We start from the raw sequence: 25,097 nt of genomic DNA, 5'->3' as shown, positions 1-25,097 counted from the left end.
CAATCATCAAACCCACACATGCTATATCATCATCACACCCACACACGCTCAATCATCATCACACCCACACATGCTCAATCATCATCACACCCACACATGCTCAATCATCACCACACCCTCACACGCTCAATCATCATCACACCCACACACGCTCAATCATCATCACACCCTCACATGCTCAATCATCATCACACCCTCACATGCTCAATCATCATCACACCTTCACATGCTCAATCATCATCACACCCTCACATGCTCAATCATCAACACACCCACACATGCTCAATCATCATCACACCCTCACATGCTCAATCATCATCACACCCACACATGCTCAATCATCATCACACCCACACATGCTCAATCATCATCACACCCACACATGCTCAATCATCATCACACCCACACACGCTCAATCATCAAACCCACACATGCTCAATCATCATCACACCCTCACATGCTCAATCATCATCACACCCACACACGCTCAATCATCATCACACCCACACACGCTCAATCATCATCACACCCTCACATGCTAAATCATCATCACACCCTCACATGCTAAATCATCATCACACCCTCACATGCTCAATCATCATCACACCCTCACATGCTCAATCATCATCACACCCACACACGCTCAATCATCATGACACCCTCACATGCTCAATCATCATCACATCCACACATGCTCAATCATCATCACACCCACACACGCTCAATCATCATCACACCCACACACGCTCAATCATCATCACACCCACACATGCTCAATCATCATCACACCCACACATGCTCAATCATCATCACACCCTCACATGCTCAATCATCATCACACCCTCACATGCTAAATCATCATCACACCCACACATGCTCAATCATCATCACACCCACACATGCTCAATCATCATCACACCCTCACATGCTCAATCATCATCACACCCTCACATGCTCAATCATCATCACACCCACACATGCTCAATCATCATCACACCCACACACGCTCAATCATCATCACACCCACACATGCTCAATCATCATCACACCCAAACATGCTCAATCATCATCACACCCTCACATGCTCAATCATTATCACACCCACACACGCTCAATCATCATCACACCCACACATGCTCAATCATCATCACACTCTCACATGCTCAATCATCATCACACCCACACACGCTCAATCATCATCACACCCACACACGCTCAATCATCATCACACCCACACATGCTCAATCATCATCACACCCACACATGCTCAATCATCATCACATCCTCACATGCTCAATCATCATCACACCCTCACATGCTCAATCATTATCACACCCACACACGCTCAATCATCATCACACCCTCACATGCTCAATCATCATCACACTCTCACATGCTCAATCATCATCACACCCACACACGCTCAATCATCATCACACCCACACACGCTCAATCATCATCACACCCACACATGCTCAATCATCACCACACCCTCACACGCTCAATCATCATCACATCCTCACATGCTCAATCATCATCACACCCTCACACGCTAAATCATCATCACACCCACACATGCTCAATCATCATCACACCCTCACATGCTAAATCATCATCACACCCACACATGCTCAATCATCATCACACCCACACATGCTCAATCATCATCACACCCACACATGCTCAATCATCATCACACCCTCACATGCTCAATCATCATCACACCCTCACTTGCTCAATCATCAACACACCCACACATGCTCAATCATCATCACACCCTCACATGCTAAATCATCATCACACCCACACATGCTCAATCATCAACACACCCACACATGCTCAATCATCATCACACCCTCACATGCTAAATCATCATCACACCCTCACTTGCTCAATAATCAACACACCCACACATGCTCAATCATCATCACACCCTCACATGCTAAATCATCATCACACCCACACATGCTCAATCATCATCACACCCACACATGCTCAATCATCATCACACCCTCACATGCTCAATCATCATCACACCCACACATGCTCAATCATCATCACACCCACACACGCTCAATCATCAAACCCACACATGCTCAATCATCATCACACCCTCACATGCTCAATCATCATCACACCCACACACGCTCAATCATCATCACACCCACACATGCTCAATCATCATCACACCCACACATGCTCAATCATCATCACACCCACACACGCTCAATCATCAAACCCACACATGCTCAATCATCATCACATCCACACATGCTCAATCATCATCACACCCTCACATGCTCAATCATCATCACACCCACACACGCTCAATCATCAAACCCACACATGCTCAATCATCATCACACCCACACACGCTCAATCATCATGACACCCTCACATGCTCAATCATCATCACACCCACACATGCTCAATCATCATCACACCCACACACGCTCAATCATCAAACCCACACATGCTCAATCATCATCACACCCTCACATGCTCAATCATCATCACACCCACACACGCTCAATCATCATCACACCCACACATGCTCAATCATCACCACACCCTCACATGCTAAATCATCATCACACCCACACATGCTCAATCATCATCACACCCTCAAATGCTCAATCATCATCACACCCACACACGCTCAATCATCATGACACCCTCACATGCTCAATCATCATCACACCCACACATGCTCAATCATCATCACACCCACACACGCTCAATCATCAAACCCACACATGCTCAATCATCATCACACCCACACACGCTCAATCATCATCACACCCACACATGCTCAATCATCACCACACCCACACATGCTCAATCATCACCACACCCTCACACGCTCAATCATCATCACACCCACACACGCTCAATCATCACCACACCCTCACATGCTCAATCATCATCACACCCTCACATGCTCAATCATCATCACACCCTCACATGCTCAATCATCATCACACCCTCACATGCTCAATCATCATCACACCCACACACGCTCAATCATCAAACCCACACATGCTCAATCATCATCACACCCTCACATGCTCAATCATCATCACACCCACACACGCTCAATCATCATCACACCCACACATGCTCAATCATCATCACACCCTCACATGCTAAATCATCATCACACCCACACATGCTCAATCATCATCACACCCTCACATGCTCAATCATCATCACACCCACACACGCTCAATCATCATGACACCCTCACATGCTCAATCATCATCACATCCACACATGCTCAATCATCATCACACCCACACACACTCAATCATCAAACCCACACATGCTCAATCATCATCACACCCACACACGCTCAATCATCATCACACCCACACATGCTCAATCATCATCACACCCACACATGCTCAATCATCATCACACCCTCACATGCTCAATCATCATCACACTCTCACATGCTAAATCATCATCACACCCACACATGCTCAATCATCATCACACCCACACACGCTCAATCATCATCACACCCACACATGCTCAATCATCATCACACCCACACATGCTCAATCATCATCACACCCTCACATGCTCAATCATCATCACACCCTCACATGCTCAATCATCATCACACCCACACACGCTCAATCATCATCACACCCACACACGCTCAATCATTATCGCACCCACACATGATCAATCATCATCACACCCACACATGCTCAATCATCATTACACCCACACATGCTCAATTATCATCACACCCACACATGCTCAATCATCACACCCACACACGCTCAATCATCATCACACCCTCATACGCTCAATCATCATCACACCCTCACACGCTCAATCATCATCACACCCTGACATGCTCAATCATAACCACACCTTCACACGCTCAATCATCATCACACCCTCACACGCTCAATCATCATCACACCCTCACATGCTCAATCATCATCACACCCTCACATGCTCAATCATCATCACACCCACACATGCTCAATCATCATCACACCCACACATGCTCAATCATCATCACACCCTCACATGCTCAATCATCATCACACCCACACATGCTCAATCATCATCACACCCACACATGCTCAATCATCAACACACCCACACATGCTCAATCATCATCACACCCACACATGCTCAATCATCATTACACCCACACATGCTCAATCATCATCACACCCACACATGCTCAATCATCACACCCACACACGCTCAATCATCATCACACCCTCATACGCTCAATCATCATCACACCCTCACATGCTAAATCATCATCACACCCACACATGCTTAATCATCATCATCACACCCACACACGCTCAATCATCATCACACCCACACACGCTCAATCATCATCACACCCACACATGCTCAATCATCATCACACCCTCACATGCTCAATCATCATCACACCCTCACATGCTCAATCATCATCACACCCACACACGCTCAATCATCATCACACCCACACACGCTCAATCATTATCGCACCCACACATGATCAATCATCATCACACCCACACATGCTCAATCATCATTACACCCACACATGCTCAATTATCATCACACCCACACATGCTCAATCATCACACCCACACACGCTCAATCATCATCACACCCTCATACGCTCAATCATCATCACACCCTCACACGCTCAATCATCATCACACCCTGACATGCTCAATCATAACCACACCTTCACACGCTCAATCATCATCACACCCTCACACGCTCAATCATCATCACACCCTCACATGCTCAATCATCATCACACCCTCACATGCTCAATCATCATCACACCCAAACATGCTCAATCATCAACACACCCACACATGCTCAATCATCATCACACCCTCACATGCTAAATCATCATCACACCCACACATGCTCAATCATCATCACACCCACACATGCTCAATCATCAACACACCCACACATGCTCAATCATCATCACACCCACACATGCTCAATCATCATTACACCCACACATGCTCAATCATCATCACACCCACACATGCTCAATCATCACACCCACACACGCTCAATCATCATCACACCCTCATACGCTCAATCATCATCACACCCTCACACGCTCAATCATCATCACACCCTGACATGCTCAATCATAACCACACCTTCACACGCTCAATCATCATCACACCCTCACACGCTCAATCATCATCACACCCTCACATGCTCAATCATCATCACACCCTCACATGCTCAATCATCATCACACCCACACATGCTCAATCATCATCACACCCACACATGCTCAATCATCAACACACCCACACATGCTCAATCATCATCACACCCTCACATGCTAAATCATCATCACACCCACACATGCTCAATCATCATCACACCCACACATGCTCAATCATCATCACACCCTCACATGCTCAATCATCATCACACCCTCACATGCTCAATCATCATCACACCCACATATGCTCAATCATCATCACACCCACACATGCTCAATCATCATCACACCTTCACATGCTCAATCATCATCACACCCACACACGCTCAATCATCATCACACCCTCACATGCTCAATCATCATCACACCCTCACATGCTCAATCATCATCACACCCACACATGCTCAATCATCATCACACCCAAACATGCTCAATCATCAACACACCCACACATGCTCAATCATCATCACACCCTCACATGCTAAATCATCATCACACCCACACATGCTCAATCATCATCACACCCACACATGCTCAATCATCATCACACCCTCACATGCTCAATCATCATCACACCCTCACATGCTCAATCATCATCACACCCACACATGCTCAATCATCATCACACCCACACACGCTCAATCATCATCACACCCACACACGCTCAATCATCATAACACCCACACACGCTCAATCATCATCACACCCTCACATGCTCAATCATAATCACACCTTCACATGCTCAATCATCATCACACCCTCACATGCTCAATTATCATCACACCCTTACATGCTCAATCATCAACACACCCAAACATGCTCAATCATCATCACACCCTCACATGCTAAATCATCATCACACCCACACTTTTTTTTTTTCAATATGTTTTTATTAAGGATTTCATTCAAATGAATTACATAAACGGCAGATAAATACAAAACAAAATACAAATCTTCATTTCATATCAACAAGGATATGCAAAAAAGTACATATATATTTACCAAGAACTGAAGCAAATGAGGACGGAATGAAACTCCTTAAAATTATACTTTTATATCTGAAAAAGAAATAACTCAACTGAGTCCCCAACCCTCTATGTATTTCAATAATAATTAATGTTAAATGGCTATATAAATGATTTGCAGAGAACAGAAATCAACCTAAATGTATTATCATTGCACCCCATTTTAAATCAAGCTTCAACATAACTTTACATAATTATACACACATACACACACCCACCTTAACACCCATACACACATGCACATACCACGCATACGTAAACAAACATAATATATACAAATCTGCATAATGAACGTTTAACATTTTGGCGCAATAGGATACAGAAAGAAAAAAAACCTGCAAATCATATTGATACAAGAGAAGGGGAAATTGAAAAGAACTAGTAAAAAGAAAAAAAACACATCAACATACACACCAGGATTCACACTCGCACCACACTAGACACATCCCACCTGTTCACATTCAAATCCCTTTTCACCTTCAGTTCATCCCATTTCTGCAAATGTAAACTTAACTTGCCTGACTTCGTTGCCAGGCGTCTTTCTTCTTCTATACAACCCGTTATATATTTGTGTATTTTAATAAATGACGGTACCCGGCCTTCAGCTCTGGAATTAACAATTGCATATTTAATAAAAAGAATAACAGAATTGACACATTTAATTCTACAAGAATTTCCAGGTAACCCTAAGAATATTTCCCTCCAATTCAAAGTTCTTAATTCAGCTAAACAAAAATGATCAATACAAAATTGCCAAAGAGGTTTAACTTTTATGCAATCCATGAGTATATGAAAGTACGATTCAGTTTTTGTACAACCAAACGAACAATAATTATCTCCCACGAAACCAAATCTCATCAAATGCTCTTTTGTATATATTGCTCCATGTAAAAGCATAAACTGAAATTCCCTTTGTTTTCTTATAAGAGTTGTACTCCTGATATATTCAAATAATTTACAAATGTCTACATCAGTAAAATCAAAATCACTGTGACCATCCTTAAGTGTTAACATGTATAGCTCTTGTAGCTTAGTAATAAACAAGCTGTAAATTGTTTTTGATTTAATTACTTCAAGAGCTGTTTCCTGTTTTCCAATATTCATACTTATCCCAAAGTCTACCAAATCAATTTTTTTAAACTTTATTAAACTTTTATAATTTTCCCAGATTGCTGGTATAACGTGCACAATATCTATTATTTGGAGAAGTTGATTTGCGGTAATACCGAGATTTTGAAAAAAAGTCACAGGCTTCAAGTGGCCATTATCAAAGATTTGATCAACGCTAAATATTCCTTTATTAAAGAGATCATTGTCAAAAATCATTCATCATCACACCCACACACGCTCAATCATCATCACACCCACACATGATCAATCATCATCACACCCACACATGCTCAATCACCATCACACCCACACATGCTCAATCATCATCACACATGCTCAATAATCATCACACCCAAACATGCTCAATCATCATCACACCCACACACGCTCAATCATCATCACACCAACACATGCTCAATAATCATCACACCCAAACATGCTCAATCATCATCACACCCACACATGCTCAATCATCATCACATCCACACATGCTCGATCATCATCACATCCACACATGCTCAATCATCATCCCACCCTGACATGCTCAATCATCACCACACCCTCACACGCTCAATCATCATCACACCCACACACGCTCAATCATCATCACACCCTCACATGCTCAATCATCATCACACCCTCACATGCTCAATCATCATCACACCCTCACATGCTCAATCATCATCACACCCTCACATGCTCAATCATCAACACACCCACACATGCTCAATCATCATCACACCCTCACATGCTAAATCATCATCACACCCACACATGCTCAATCATCATCACACCCACACATGCTCAATCATCATCACACCCACACACGCTCAATCATCACACCCTCACATGCTCAATCATCATCACACCCTCACATGCTCAATCATCATCACACCCTCACATGCTCAATCATCAACACACCCACACATGCTCAATCATCATCACACCCTCACATGCTAAATCATCATCACACCCTCACATGCTCAATCATCAACACACCCACACATGCTCAATCATCATCACACCCTCACATGCTAAATCATCATCACACCCACACATGCTCAATCATCATCACACCCACACATGCTCAATCATCATCACACCCTCATACGCTCAATCATCATCACACCCTCACACGCTCAATCATCATCACACCCTGACATGCTCAATCATCACCACACCTTCACACGCTCAATCATCATCACACCCACACACGCTCAATCATCATCACACCCACACACGCTCAATCATCATCACACCCACACACGCTCAATCATCATCACACCCTCACATGCTCAATCATCATCACACCCTCACATGCTCAATCATCATCACACCCACACATGCTCAATCATCATCACACCCACACATGCTCAATCATCAACACACCCACACATGCTCAATCATCATCACACCCACACATGCTCAATCATCATCACACCCTCACATGCTCAATCATCATCACACCCACACATGCTCAATCATCATCACACCCACACACGCTCAATCATCATCACACCCACACACGCTCAATCATCATCACACCCACACACGCTCAATCATCATCACACCCTCACATGCTCAATCATCATCACACCTTCACACGCTCAATCATCATCACACCCTCACATGCTCAATCATCATCACACCCTCACATGCTCAATCATCAACACACCCACACATGCTCAATCATCATCACACCCTCACATGCTAAATCATCATCACACCCACACATGCTCAATCATCATCACACCCACACATGCTCAATCATCATCACACCCTCACATGCTCAATCATCATCACACCCACACATGCTCAATCATCATCACACCCACACACGCTCAATCATCAAACCCATACATGCTCAATCATCATCACACCCTCACATGCTCAATCATCATCACACCCACACACGCTCAATCATCATCACACCCACACATGCTCAATCATCATCACACCCTCACATGCTAAATCATCATCACACCCACACACGCTCAATCATCATGACACCCTCACATGCTCAATCATCATCACACCCACACATGCTCAATCATCATCACACCCACACACGCTCAATCATCAAACCCACACATGCTCAATCATCATCACACCCACACACGCTCAATCATCATCACACCCACACATGCTCAATCATCATCACACCCACACATGCTCAATCATCATCACACCCTCACATGCTCAATCATCATCACACCCACACACGCTCAATCATCATCACACCCACACACGCTCAATCATCATCACACCCACACATGCTCAATCATCATCACACCCACACATGCTCAATCATCATCAAACCCTCACATGCTCAATCATCATCACACCCACACACGCTCAATCATCATCACACCCACACACGCTTAATCATTATCGCACCCACACATGATCAATCATCATCACACCCACACATGCTCAATCATCATTACACCCACACATGCTCAATCATCATCACACCCACACATGCTCAATCATCACACCCACACACGCTCAATCATCATCACACCCTCATACGCTCAATCATCATCACACCCTCACACGCTCAATCATCATCACACCCTGACATGCTCAATCATCACCACACCTTCACACGCTCAATCATCATCACACCCACACACGCTCAATCATCATCACACCCTCACATGCTCAATCATCATCACACCCTCACATGCTCAATCATCATCACACCCTCACATGCTCAATCATCATCACACCCACACATGCTCAATCATCATCACACCCACACATGCTCAATCATCAACACACCCACACATGCTCAATCATCATCACACCCTCACATGCTAAATCATCATCACACCCACACATGCTCAATCATCATCACACCCACACATGCTCAATCATCATCACACCCCACACACTCTCAATCGTCATCACACCCACACGCGCCCAATCATCATCATCATCATCACACCGCACATGCTGAATCATCATCACACACACATATTGGCGAGCATCATCACACCCCGCACTCGGTTCTACACAGGCTATATCAGCATCACACTCATACACACTCAATCATCATCACACCCTCACACGCTCAATCATCATCACACCCTGACATGCTCAATCATCACCACACCTTCACACGCTCAATCATCATCACACCCACACACGCTCAATCATCATCACACCCTCACATGCTCAATCATCATCACACCCTCACATGCTCAATCATCATCACACCCACACATGCTCAATCATCATCACACCCACACATGCTCAATCATCAACACACCCACACATGCTCAATCATCATCACACCCTCACATGCTAAATCATCATCACACCCACACATGCTCAATCATCATCACACCCACACATGCTCAATCATCATCACACCCCACACACTCTCAATCGTCATCACACCCACACGCGCCCAATCATCATCATCATCATCACACCGCACATGCTGAATCATCATCACACACACATATTGGCGAGCATCATCACACCCCGCACTCGGTTCTACACAGGCTATATCAGCATCACACTCATACACACTCAATCATCATCGTACCCGCAAACGCGCTCAATTCATCATTCCACCATCACGCTCACACATGCTCAATCAGCATTACACCCCAGACTCACTCAATAAGCATCACTCCCACACACCATACATACTTCATCACACTAAATCACTCTCAATCATGTTACCCCATACACCGTCTTGTTCCACCCACGGTCAATTATCACCACTGCTCATATCTGTTCCTTTGTCATTCCCTCCACACATACACATGATAACATCCCACAGACACTTTTCTGCCCCCTCCCCCAAAAAACTTCATAACTATTTCACTCCCCCCAAAAAAAAATAAAAATAGAATAAAATAAAATTATGCAAACAATAAACCCAGTTACGTTTATTTCTTTATCGTTAAGCAATTATTTGTATGGCCCCTCTTGTTTTGGTTTTGCCTTAAAGCAAATTAACGTATTGCTATCCTTTCTCATTAGTCATGACATCACTTGCGGGCAAGAATGCTCTGTACAATGCAGAGCTCGTAGCTTATGTGTTATTGAAAGTCCATAATTACTCGATGCGTTAAACATTTTAAAGTGAGGTAGACAAGTTGAACAAATATCATAATAATGATTAAATGAAATAAACTGATCTCTCTCCCTTTCATCTAAGGACAAAACGAAATCACAAATTTATGTTTTTTGATCGTTTTTTTTTTTTAAATCAAACCTGAACATAACATTTGATATTATATCTTACATTTGTAGAACAACCGGAAGAGTAGTTACGAATGGAGAGATCACAAAGTTATCTAGGCTTCTACCTGATGGAGAATACAGCGAGTTTTGCGAAGAGTTGGGCTTTGATTATAACTACACACAAAAGATAAAGACCAAACATTTGCAGGACTCGACTGCTGCTTTCAAAGAAGTATTGCAGGAATGGAAAAATAGAGGTGGATTAATGGTGAATCTTGATACAGCTCTAAAGAACTCAGACCTTGGAGGACTCATATGTGAATATAAGAAATGAAATTTTATAGGTCAAGTCCACCCCAGAAAATTGTTGATTTGAATGAATAGAAACAAAAATCACACAAAATTAACGCTGCAAATTTCATCGAAATCTGATTTAAAATAAGAAGGTTATGGCATTTTTTAATTTCGCTAATTTTTTTTTTTACAAAACAGTTAAATACCCAACTCAGCGATATGCAAATGACAGAGTCGATGATATCCTTCAATCACTATTTCTTTTCTTTTTTTTTGAATTATACAATATTTCATATTTTTTTTTAAAGATTTGACAAAAAGGACCGACTTCACTTAACCATAAACTGTTAAAATAATGGTAATTCCCACATGTTCAGGGAGTAATAACATTTTGTTTCACATGACAATGAGGAGAAAATTTGATTTTTTTTTTCATATTTCATATGATGAAATACAAAAGAAATAGTGAGTGGGTGACGTCATCAGTCTGCCAATTTGCATACCGACAAGGAGGATGTGTATATAACTGTTTTTTTCAAGTTAAGCGAAACTTTTAAATATCATGACATTCTTGTTTTACATCCGATTTAGACAAAATTGTCAGTGTTTTGCCTTCTCGATTTTCTCCTTTTATTCAAATCAACTTTTTGGTGGGAAGGACTTGTCCTTTAAGGGCATGCAAATATCATAGATAGTGTCAACTGAATACGAATATAATTGCATCTAGAGGGAAATCAAGCATCCGACTTTACATGCGAGTTTTCAATCCTGGCGTTATCATGACGTCAACTCGGAAAGTGAGATGATTTTTTCAGACGGATATCCATCAAAACATTATAAACATATCAATTTCAATGTTAACTCACTATCAAATAAATGGCAACTTATAGATTTGCACTATATGAATTATGACTGCTTGCATATGGTTTTGAATAATGAAAACTTCAAAGAATTCATAATCTTTTTTATTCCTTTAAATCGACGATGATATTATTTCTCTTGTTTTCTGATTACATCAAACATGAACTCGATTTTACAGACTAGAAGAGAGATTTGTGGAATAAGTTGCAATATTCCTTTCCTGTACACCTATATATGTATCATAATTGTTACATGACCCTATTGATCATGTCCATTCTTTACTGGTGATACTCCAGTATGATTGACATTGCATCATTAATGTTGAATAATATTAACTGGCTGTCAGCTCTGGCATAGCTTCACTTTACCTTGTTTTAGCTTAGTAACCATGGTAACAATTGACTATTATATCACTCCAAGAAGGAAATTCTCGAGCTGATTTTGTAGAGGGTTGGGTTCAGCAAGTTAAAAACAATATTTTTAAAACGTTATCTCTATCACTCATTGGATTAGGTTAATGAGTTGTACCCGGCAAAAAAAATCTATTTGAAAGTAAGAATTCTGGGTTGCAGAGGCCCTTTCGCCCACCATGTGTAATAGGTAATGCATGAAACGAAGATATTTAATATGCTTAAAGAGATAATTTAACATGAACAGTAGTTGTATGTATAATAGGTAGTGTATGAAACTAAGATATTTAATATGCTTAAAGAGATAATTTAACATGAGCAGTAGCTGTATCATAATAGCAATTCATATCATCTTAATATAACAATATCGATTGAAATTGGTGTTGATGTCACTGGACATGTATGTATTAATTTCATCTAATATTTTATTGGCATAATAGGATGTACATATCATATGTAGAAATTTATGACAATTATACTTCCCTACTTTGACAAAAGGCATCAAGTAAAGAACACGATAATTCCATTTAAAATAAGAAGATGTATTTGTCATTTATATAGACACCAACAATCATGATAGTCAACCATAAATACCTCAGTAGGCTACGGTCTACATGTATATAAAGAAATTTGGACTTAAAAAATTAAATTTGTGAAAGTATACACATCTAGAAATCAGTGAAGATCAATATTTAACTTGCTACCTTGTAGTCAAAGTATGATATCATACCGATATTCATTTATGATAATTTGTATTGGCTATTATGGTAATCACATGTGAAGTATAATAATTCGCGACCATTTGTTTTAGATATAACGAATACTGGTACTGGTATTTCTTAATCATGTTAGTTTGTGGTTGTACCCGCCGCGAACGGTGGTTAATTTTCATGTATATTACTACAATGTATGAATGTGAACGTCCCCGTTATGGAAACGGTGATATGAAAGGAAATTTATGATGCTTATATTTCGAAACATTTTTATTTCCTTTGAGGGAAAATCCATTTTAAAGCATGCAATTGACTGATAATTTAAAGGTCAAGTCAACCTCAGAAAAATATTGACTTGAACAAATAAGGAAAAATCGGAGAAGCATAATGTTGAAAATTTCAACAAAATCAGATGAAAAATAAAAAAAGTTATGACATTTTAAAGTTTTGCTAATTTTTCACAAAAAAAGTTATATGCTCAATTTAGTCACATGCAAATGAGAGAATCGATGATGTCCCTCACTCACTATTTCCTTTGTTTTTTATTGTTGGAATTATACAATATTTTAATTTTTACAGATTTGACAATAAGGACCAACTTGACTGAACCATAAAATGTTAAACAATAGTAGTTCCAAACGTTCAGGGCAAAATAAACTTTGTTTCACAGGACAATGAGGAGAAAATTAGAATATTTCATATTTCATATGATAAAATACAAAAGAAATAGTGAGTGAGAGATGTCATCACTTCCCTCATTTGCATACCGACTGGGATGTGCATTTAACTAATTTTTAATTCAGCGAAACTTTAAAAATGTTATAACTTTCTCATTTTACATTCGAATTTGATGAAATTTTCAGTATTGTGCTTTTCGGATTTTCTCTTTTTATTCAAATTAACCTTTTGTTGGGATGGACTTGTCCTTTGAGGGGGTACTCTTTGTTTATTTCTTTACATGATTATGAAATCACTAATTTTGTAACATAACGGTTTAGAGCGGATTTTAAAACAGAAATAAAGTGGATGCGCTATATATTCAATTTTATTCAAGAATAAATAAATTAAAACGGGTTAATGTTGATTTTAATCTCCATGGCACCTTTTCAAGATGGGAATATCAGATGATACTACGATGTAAGTAATTGTATTTAATTTTTGCGTTAGAGGTTTAGAGAGACTTTAATCCTAATTAGACTCAATGATTTACATGATGGTACTACATCATCATAATTCCCTTTGTTACAATCACTTTTTGTATATTATACTTCCTGTAAATATTTATACTTTCTGTGAATTTACGAGCAGTTCATACAATGATTTAATATGGATATATTTTCACATTGATTTTCAAAATCATTTTATCTATTTCGTTTTCAATTTATTGATTAGTATTAATCAAGATTATAGCTGTTTGCGCAAATAATTGTCTAATACAATGTAAATGAATTAACAAATAGATTTCAATTGAATGAGTGCACAGGTTATTTGTTTCATCGCAGTTGAGCTGAAGGGTCACAATGTCATTTCACCAGGCTTTAAAGTCTTCCTTTTGTATTCATTGAACATAAATAGGGTCACTTAAGAAGTTAATGAAATAAACCCCTTTTGAAAGTTTGATTGGTTGAGATCGCACACGTTATGACATTTGTATTGCCTTGCCCGCAATATAACCTGTGAAACGACAAGGAAAATCACGAAGTCATTACTTTAGGATAATTACTGGCGATGGCTTAAGAAAGGCACATCAAGGCAATACACTTGATTATTTTTGTGTGTGTGTCAGGGTGTGTTTGTGAGTGGTAAACAAGGATTGGGAATGGTTAATGATAAATATATGGTAGCCTATTTTTTTTCTCTCTTATATTGATATTGTACACAGTTTATTTGTACCTATACTGATAATGTGCACGGTTTATTTGTATGTGTTCCATGTTGGTATCATACATTTGTCTACATGTTCATTAATTACATATACGTCTACTTTTATTGCATCTTTGATGTGGTATTAATGCCAAAAGCTTGGTTGTGGGGTTGATTGGGTTATACACACTCATATTAATATGAGTTTAAATTGTGATTTATCATGTTTATACTATCAGGATGTATAACGTATTTCTACAACTGTTATACTGAGGAATGTTCAAGTTTATTGTACTAATGTATTTTTAACCTTCTTTCAAATATGGAAATAAACAGGGTGAATGAATGCTGCTTGAAATATGTTGTGCTTGACGCTTTGTGTATGTAAAAAAAAGAATAAATGATATGATGAATATGAATAAAGTCCAACTGAATATAACGGGAGAAGACGAGTGAAAGAGAGCTCCCAAGGGTAGTGGGCCTATTGAAACAAACAACTGGAGATATATGCAAGGTGGAGACAGGCAGGGAGGAGGAAAGAAGTGAGGGGTTTCAAAGAAAACAGTACGAGATCTAAAAACAGAATAGAGAGAGGGATTAAAAATAAAAATAAAATTCTTCGACGTCACTTCCTCACAACATCATTTGTCTAAATAAATATTTTCTCTTTCGTTTTTTGACAAAAGAGAAATAAGTGTGGGACGGAGGGAGAGGGAAGAAGAAATATGACAGAGAGAGGGGGAAAGAGCTCATAGCGATGATAGGTGTGGGAAAAAAACAACAGAGATAAGGGTGAGACAGGCAGGGGAAAAGACAAAAAAGTGAGGGATTTAAACAAAGAAAAGAGTGAGAGATTTTGAAAATAAGCATTTTTCTGCGAATTTGATCCCTCACAAGCTTAATTCTTTTAAAAACAAATATATATTTTTTTTCTTTTTTCCTGGCAAGAGAACAAGGGTTTGAGGGAGAGAGAGAAGGAGGATGAGAGATAGAGAGGGTATGACCTCTATACAGTGCGTCCCAGAAAAAAACGAAACCGAGATTTATCGATGATTTATCATAACTTAATCACAAATACAATAGACAAATGACCTATCATTTTAAAGCTTAGAATCTCCTCTTTCATCTGAAATTACTTAGTTTATTTCCCATTCACGCATAAGTAAGCAAAAACAATTTGAAAAGATGATACCAAAAAGTCACTTGGCGGGCCGTATCTGGGTTTTCAAAAGAAAACCAAATTTTTAAAAATGTTCAATATCTGCTCTTTAATTTGATACCTCAATTACAGAAAATGGTCAAGAAATAACAAAGTTCTGGTTATTTGAAATAAGGCTTGAATTTCAATAATTTCATAAAATGAAGAGGTTTTAAAGGCAAGCGTCCAAATTCACTCGACACTCCGTTTTGTTGGACGATCAACCATGCATTATAAAGTCTTTTGTTACCGTGCGATAGCTTCTGTGGGAAACCGGTGAAAACACGTTTATTTAATGAAATTATTGAAAAACAAGCATTGTTTCGAGGGATCATAACTTTTTTACTTCTTGACCATTTTCTGTGATTAAGGTATCAAATAAAAGAGCAGATATTATACTTTTTAGTCATGTGATTTTCTATTTGAAATTCAGAAACCCCCGCCAAATGAGTTTTTGGCATCCTTTCTTCGAATTGTTTTTGCTCACTCATGCGTGAATGAGGAATAATCTAAGTTATACCAGATGAAAGAGGAGATTCTAAGCTTTACATTGGTAGGTCATTTGTCTATTTTATTTATGATTAAGTTATGATAAATCATCGCTAAATCTCGGTTTCGTTTTTTTCTGGGACGTGCTGTATAGTACATCAAACTGGTGTCAGTTTTAACACCCCATCAGTTTTTACAGTGTATATTTTGACTGGTGTCCAACACAACTCACTGCAGTACGGTCTTTGTTGTAAAATGTTTCTCACTCACTGTACAGATGTATATTTACCTTGGAGCTGAGTTTCTTGGATAATACCTGACCAGGGTCCCTGTGTCAGTGCGATGTTGCATGATATTTTCAGTTTTCCCCTTCTTCAATAAGTGCAACAGTGTTTGTCATCTCTTTTCATATTTCCTTCTCACTGAGTGCAATACTAATTTATCATGAACCCGTACATGGGGCGGTGGCTGCGGATTGCACTAATTATGTTCTGGCTATTACCCAGAAATGCACCAAAAGTTACCGGCCGCTACTTTACCGAGCGCCATTTTGATGGCGAAGTGAAACATTAAATTGAATCGATGAGATTTAAGTCTGGTAAGACGCTTTTATAGTGACATTTCTTGGCCTTGCTACTGTTCTATTATGGTTACATTTCCGAGTGAAGACTGTATTAAATAGTTATGCTGCCAATTAACTTTGGTCAGCTGACGGCATTCACTATATTGCGCTGACTTTTAACATATTTATAACACGGTAAATTGGTACCTGAGGTAAAAAAAAACTTCTACCCCCTCCATCTAAATTTCTGTTCCTTTTTATTTCGCCATGTTCCCTTTTGCTCTCCCCCTGCATGAAATCCCTCTCCCCCTCTGTTTCTTTATGAAACATGACTGAATGGACTCGCATAATGTACAAGAGTGTGCTCGTCCATTCGTTCATGTACAAATTGATGAAGCTATAGAACTATCGCAAAGTCCACTTCATTTTCTTAGCTCAACTTACGAATAATTCATGTACCATAGCGTTTCCATGTACAGAAAAAAATTTCGCGGCCGGTACTTCGTTAGGGTTCCGATGTCAGTGCGATGTTCATGACATTGTCATCTTTCTTTTTCAGTAAGTGCAGCAGTGCTTGTCATTTCTTTTCATATTTCCTTCTCACTGAGTGCAATTCTAATTTATCATAACCCCGTACATGGGGTACGTGGTGACTGCGGAGTGCACTTATCATGTTCTTGCTATATTACCTAGTAATGTACCAAAACTTAGCGGCCGCTACTTTACCGAGCGCCATTTTGATCGCAAAGTGAAACATTAAAAGGAATTGATGAGGTTCATGTCTGGTAAGACGCTGTTATAGTGCCATTTCTTGGCCTTGCCACTGTTCTGCTATGGTTACATTTCCGAGAGAAGACTGTAATAGTTTTGCTGCCAATTAACTTAGGTAAGCTGACAGCATTCACTATATTGCGCTGACTTTTAACAGATATTTATAACACGGAAATGAATAAAATGCAAATCCCTCAAAGTTGTCTGTTCAAATTTAAGTTTTCAATTTTGATTTTGAGTTCAGTTCAGGAGAGTGGGTAAGGGCATTGAGCCGCAATTAAAACAATGCTTGCCTTTAAAAAGCACTGAAGATCATGATGATATAGGTGTCCATAAATAAAGCGTAGTCCCAAGTATGTGGAAGAAAGCCAATGTTAGTGCAGTAGTCAAGAAGGGACCAGACCTATTAGTCTTACACACTTGTATAGTATGTAAAATCTTAGAGTCTATTCTAAGGGACGAAATATATGAGTATGTGAGAAGCAACAACCTTCTCAGTGTGAACCAATTTGGAATTTGTATCTGGTCGATCCACTATGTTGCAGTTGCTCAATGTTTTAGATGATTTGACAAGAATGTTGGAGTTCGGCGGTGCAGTTGACGTCATATACCTAGACTTCATGAAGGCCTTTGATATAATGATAAGGTCCCACACCAGAGGCTTTTAGCCAAAGTAGAGGGATTTGGCATATCCAAGCCCATATGTGAGTGGTCAGATCTTTTTTGGTAGGGTAGGTAGCACCGTGTTTGTGTTAATGGTGTCTTCTCTGACTGGGCAGATGTTACCAGCGGAATTCCGCAAGGGAGTGTCCTTGGACCCCTGCTTTTTGTCATGTACATTAATGATCTGCCGGATCAGATTTCATCAAGTAATATTTATTTATTTGCAGATTATACGAAGATATATAAACATGGAGAGAATGATAATGATGCTGAGTTTTTACAGGCAGACTTAGATCGTCTTGGTTCCTGGGGCCTATTTCATAAAGAGTTGCTATCATAGCAAGTTGCTATCATAGCAACTCTGGTAGAATAGCAGCTTTTGCTTGCTATGCTAGCAACTTGCTATGATAGCAACTTTGCATTTCATAAAAGCACATTCGCTGGAAAGTCAGCTTGACTTTCCAGCGAATTATTTGAATAGTCATGTACGAGGCTGAATAGGGGGAAATCCCCTTTCTCTCCAGTTTTTTGTTTTCAATTCAAGTCACAAGTTTTGGTAGAAAGCACTGGCGGATCGAGGGGGGGGGCACAGCCGGCCCGCCCCCCACCTTTGAGAAGCAAAATTAGAAGAAAAAAATTGAAAGAAAATATTTTTTTGGTTTTGCTTGTTAATTTTTTTTCGGGAGCGAAATTATTATTTAGCAGCTGCAAACAGGGTCTGCAGCATAAGACTAGCTGTTGAAGCAAAGCGATGGCTCTATGGTGATGGCTTGCAATTACGGAAGAAAGTAAGAAGAAAATATTAATTTCCATAGGATGACATAGCATTGTTTCTCCATTGTGTAAGTTTTCAGAGAATTTATGTATTTTAGCCCTATGTCATGGAAAAAATTATTTTGAAAAGAGTGAAAAAGGCATCATTATTGCCGGTCAAAATTTCACCTTCAACAAATTTTCTACTGTACAAGTTTAATTCCAGTCCCACACTTGACTATTTGTGTCGGTAATGCAAGGTTGTATTTGTGTCGGTAATGCAAGGTTGTATCAACAACAACTTAGGCAGGCACAGGCCACTGCTGGTGCAGTGCTGTTAAAAATCACCCTGAAGCAAGTAAATTTGTAGGCTCTAATTATGCATGAAACATCGAAAATGACCTTAAAAGATTATTTTTGTTAAAAATGGAAATGATTTTTAAGTTGTCGGTTTCAATGGTGAATAACCATTCAGTAAATGGATTCAACAATGCCATGGCGACAACTTTTTTTTTTGAGAAAGAAACAGAAAAAAGCAATCATTTTTTTATCGCATACATTCGTAATTCCGAAGCTTCATTATTCCGAAGGTTCGTTAGTCCGAAAACAAAGTGAGGTTCATTATTCCGAAGGTTTGTTATTCCGAAAATGAAATGAGCCGAGGTTTGTAATTCCGAAGGTTCCTTAGTCCGAAAACAAAATGATCAAGAACGTTATTTCGTTTTCGGACTAACAAACCTTTTTTCGTTTTCGGATTGATGAACCTTCGGAACAACAAACCTTAATTTGTTCTTGGATTAATGAACCTTCGGAACATCAAACCTTATTTTGTTTTCGGAGTGTTGAACCTTCGGAATAACGCCACAAATGTTCGGATTAACGAACCCTTTTTACGTTTTCAGATTAACGAACGTCGAGGTGTAGGCAATTTACGTGTTTCTGAGTAATAGACCTTCGGAATAAAGAACCTTCGGAATTACGAAATGTAACCTTTTTTTATGGCCAAGGGCTTTTTTAATTTAGGCCTTGAATTAAACACTTCCACATAATAGATCTACCTTCCTCTATTTTTTCCCACAAGAGAAAAAATCCTCTCCATTTTTTTTTTTTTTTAAAGTCTGTCTATAACCTCCCTTTTTTTCTCTTGCCTGCCCTGGGAAAGACTGAAAAATTTGCTGTTTCGGAGGAATTTTTAAACATTTTTTTGGGGGGAGGATAGGTAGAACAAAAAAAAGAAACGGCATTTCTACTAGAAAGCATTACCTTAATATATTCTTCATTAGCATTATCATCGACATTGCTCTAGATATCCGTTCTCTTGTAAGAGCCCTTTGGGCATGCCTGAGCACAACGTATGCCATTCTTCACAATGAAAAACCTTTTACAGTGTCAACTTGACGCTTCCCCATGACCAGCGTCAAATATTTACCCTATTTGACGCTCCAGTAACCATACTTGACGCTCCAGTAAAAAGTTGACGCTCCCACTGGAGCGTCAACTTTTTATGAAATGCGCTGCAGCGTCAAATATGAAATTTGACGCTGCAAGTGAAAATTTGACGCTGTATTGGGACTTGACGCTGACGCTGTACCTTTATGAAATGGGCCCCTGGTCTGACAAGTGGCTGTTAAAGTTCCACCCATATAAATGTTGTGTACTTACAATTGGAAAAAAGAATGAAGGGTTTAATGGCTACACAATGACACACGGTAATGCCACACATAATCTATTACAGGTTGAAACAAATAAAGATTTAGGCTTGATCATTGACACAAAGCTTAGTTTTAATTTACCAACATTTTCAGGCAAAGATAAATAAAGCCAATATGTTAATGATTCTGATTAGACGGACATTTGTTTATTTACACAAGGAGCACGTTTTACTCCTATACAGTGCGTCCCACAAAAAACGAAACCGAAATTTATCGATGATTTATCATAACTTAATCACAAATACAATAGACAAATGACCTACCATTGCAAAGCTTAGAATCTCCTCTTTCATCTGAAATTACTTAGATTATTTCTCATTCACGCATGAGTGAGCAAAAACCATTTGAAGAGGGGATACCAAAAAGTCATTTGGCGGGCTGTATCTGGGCTTCAAAAGGAAAACCAAATTTAAAAAAAAGTTCAATATCTGCCCTTTAATTTGATACCTCAATTACAGAAAATTATCAAGAAATAACAAAGTTCTGTTTATTTGAAATAAGGTTTGAATTTTAATAATTTATAAAATTAAGAGGTCCTACAGGCTAGCGTTCGAACTAACTTGACACTCCGTTTGTTGACGATCAGCCATGCATTAAGTCTTTTGTTAACCATGCAATAGCTTCTGTGGGAAACCGGTGAAAACATGTTTATGTAATGAAATTATGGAAATACAAGCATTGTTTCGAGGGAACATAAATCTTTTACTTCTTAACCATTCTTTGTGATTAAGGTATCAAATAAAAGAGCCGATATTGTTGGCATGTGATTTTCTTTTTGAAATTCAGATACCCCCGCCAAATGAGTTTTTGGTATCCTTTTTTAAAATTGTTTTAGCTCACTTATGCATGAATGGGGAATAATCTAAGTAATATCAGATGAAAAAGGAGATTCAAAGCTTTACATTGGTAGGTCATTGTCTATTGTATTTGTGATTTAGTTATGATAAATCATCGCTTAATCTCGGTTTCTTTTTTTTTCCACTTTTTCAGTGGGACGCATTGTATAAAGCTTTGATCAGACCACATTTAGAGTATGCAAGTATGTACATATCGTGTGAAGTCCTTACTTGAAGATACATATTCATGCATTAGAAATGTACAGAGAAGGGCCACTAAATTGGTACTTGAGGTAAAAAAAACTTCCATACAAACAAAGATTGATCCAACTGAAACTCCCTACATTGACATACCGCCGTGCGCGAGGGGATATGATCATTGGCGGCGGAAGCCAAAAAATTTAGGGGGGGGGACCACCAACATTTTTTGACAACAAAAAAAAGGTTATATATCTATCAACCAAAATTTTAAGGGGGGGGGGACTGACAAACAAAATTTACAAGCCCCCCCCCAAAAAAAAAAAGGTAATCAAAAAATTTAAGGGGGGGACCTGTCAACCCGTCCCCCCCCCCCTTCGCTTCCGCCGACTATGGATATGATGGAAACTTACAAGTTATTTCATAGATATGACCAGGAGGTAGTGCCAGATTTGGGTCAGCTTCTTGGGCCTACCAGAGGTCATGATAAAAAATTGTTTATTCCAAGATCAGTCACTGAGAAACTTAAGAATTTTTTTTACATGAGAATGAGAAAACCATGGAATAGTCACAGTAATGAATTAGTTAATGCACCCAGTGTCTACAGTTACGAGAACGGACTGGGCAAGTATTGGAGAAGTGAACCAGTTAAGTTCAAGTTCGACGCTGACCCACCAGGACATGATCCGGCCAACTTAAAGAGGAGAAAGAATTTGGAACTGAATACAGAGTCATATTGACTTCGTACAGTATACTCCCTAAGTATCCCTAATTATAAGGGATGTTTGCTATAATTTAAAAGACTATGTTTTATGAAAACTGTAAAGATGATTCAATGATTCAATCTTGATTCAATCTTGAAGATAAGTATAATGCAAGCGTTTGTTTAGCCTTGATTTTTTGCTCACCCTAAACATACGGGCAGGGAACAACTCAACACCACATAAATCCGAAGGATTTAGATCGAAGAACAGTTTTTTCCACGATAATTGATCACGTTCCTGTTAGAAAGTGGGCATATGTACATGTATGTTACAACTCTGCATATGTACTTACAAACGTTTTCTTGTAGATAACGACATTGTTTGGTATTAAAAAGTTATAGCATTAGAACCTAATATCTAAAACTTGAAGAAAATAAATCATTAAAGCTCACAGAGTTCTCTTTAAGAGATATTGTGAATAGGCCTTAGTGGTATACTTGTTTTTATACACATTTACGTAATTATATTTTATTTCAATTAATTGGAAATATATAAATAGTATTAATTGTTAAAACTTAATTGATATATTGTTGTTGTATATATATATATATATATAATTGTGATGAGCAAGGACCTAAACATTGCGTGGGTGGTTCAGTGAGTAATATATTGGCGAAGAAGCTCAAAAAGCATTGAAGCTAGAGACGTAGCCTGGATTTCTTCAACTTTTATTAGTACAAGCTTTCGGCCATTTAGTTCGGCCTTCTTCAGGTATCTGAAGATGTAAAAGACATAATGGCTTTACATGTACCATGCATATATTTGGATCAATTTACTAAATATAGGTATATCTTAAAAAAATGTTTTACATCGGTAATGTTCAATTGGGATTATCCAATAGTTATTAAAATCAATTAAGTTTACGCAGATTTTTATTACAAACATTTTTTGAAAGTATGTGGACATATAATACATATATCTCAAAATGTATAATAATACATATATCTCAAAATGTATATATAATAATACATATATCTCAAAATAATACATTTATGTCAAAACAATATATATCTCAAAAGAAGTTGTATTGCATTGGTAATGCTTAATTAAGATTATCCAAAACCTGAAATAGATTAAGTTTGCACATATTTTTATTACGAATATTTCATGAGAGTGTATAGACATATTGTGGTGTGTGTACTGTATAATTGATTTATATACATTCGCGTCTAAGCACGTGAACTTTGCATCAGGTTGCTCTTGTCCCACAGTCCAAATATCAAAATGCCTTGATTTCTATCTACGCCCTCTCACAGAAAAACTACCCTCCCACATTAAACACACCACTCACTTCCTGAAACACATCAAACAAATCAACAGAGACCCCAACACAATTTCCTCCAGAACAATCCTTGTAACAGCTGACGTAACATCCCTCTATACAAACATACCCCACAATGAAGGAATGGAAGCTTGTCAAAAAGCACTAAATTCAAGACAAAATC

The 25,097-nt window shown here is 38.9% G+C and overlaps 1 protein-coding gene across 1 annotated transcript in view; it reads left to right on the top strand.

Annotated features, from left to right (window-relative positions):
• Positions 1 to 11,899, top strand: part of LOC129266952 (uncharacterized) — a 44,751-nt gene extending 32,852 nt beyond the window's left edge. Inside the window, exon 13 of the mRNA XM_064104276.1 lies at positions 11,635 to 11,899. Within this exon, the coding sequence (XP_063960346.1) occupies positions 11,635 to 11,899 (265 nt within the window). The remainder of the gene's footprint in view (positions 1 to 11,634) is intronic.
• The last annotated feature ends 13,198 nt before the right edge of the window (positions 11,900 to 25,097 follow it).

Source organism: Lytechinus pictus, chromosome 8, assembly GCF_037042905.1.
Source record: "Lytechinus pictus isolate F3 Inbred chromosome 8, Lp3.0, whole genome shotgun sequence".
Taxonomy (NCBI): domain Eukaryota; kingdom Metazoa; phylum Echinodermata; class Echinoidea; order Temnopleuroida; family Toxopneustidae; genus Lytechinus; species Lytechinus pictus.
This window is presented reverse-complemented; position numbering and strand designations above follow the sequence as displayed.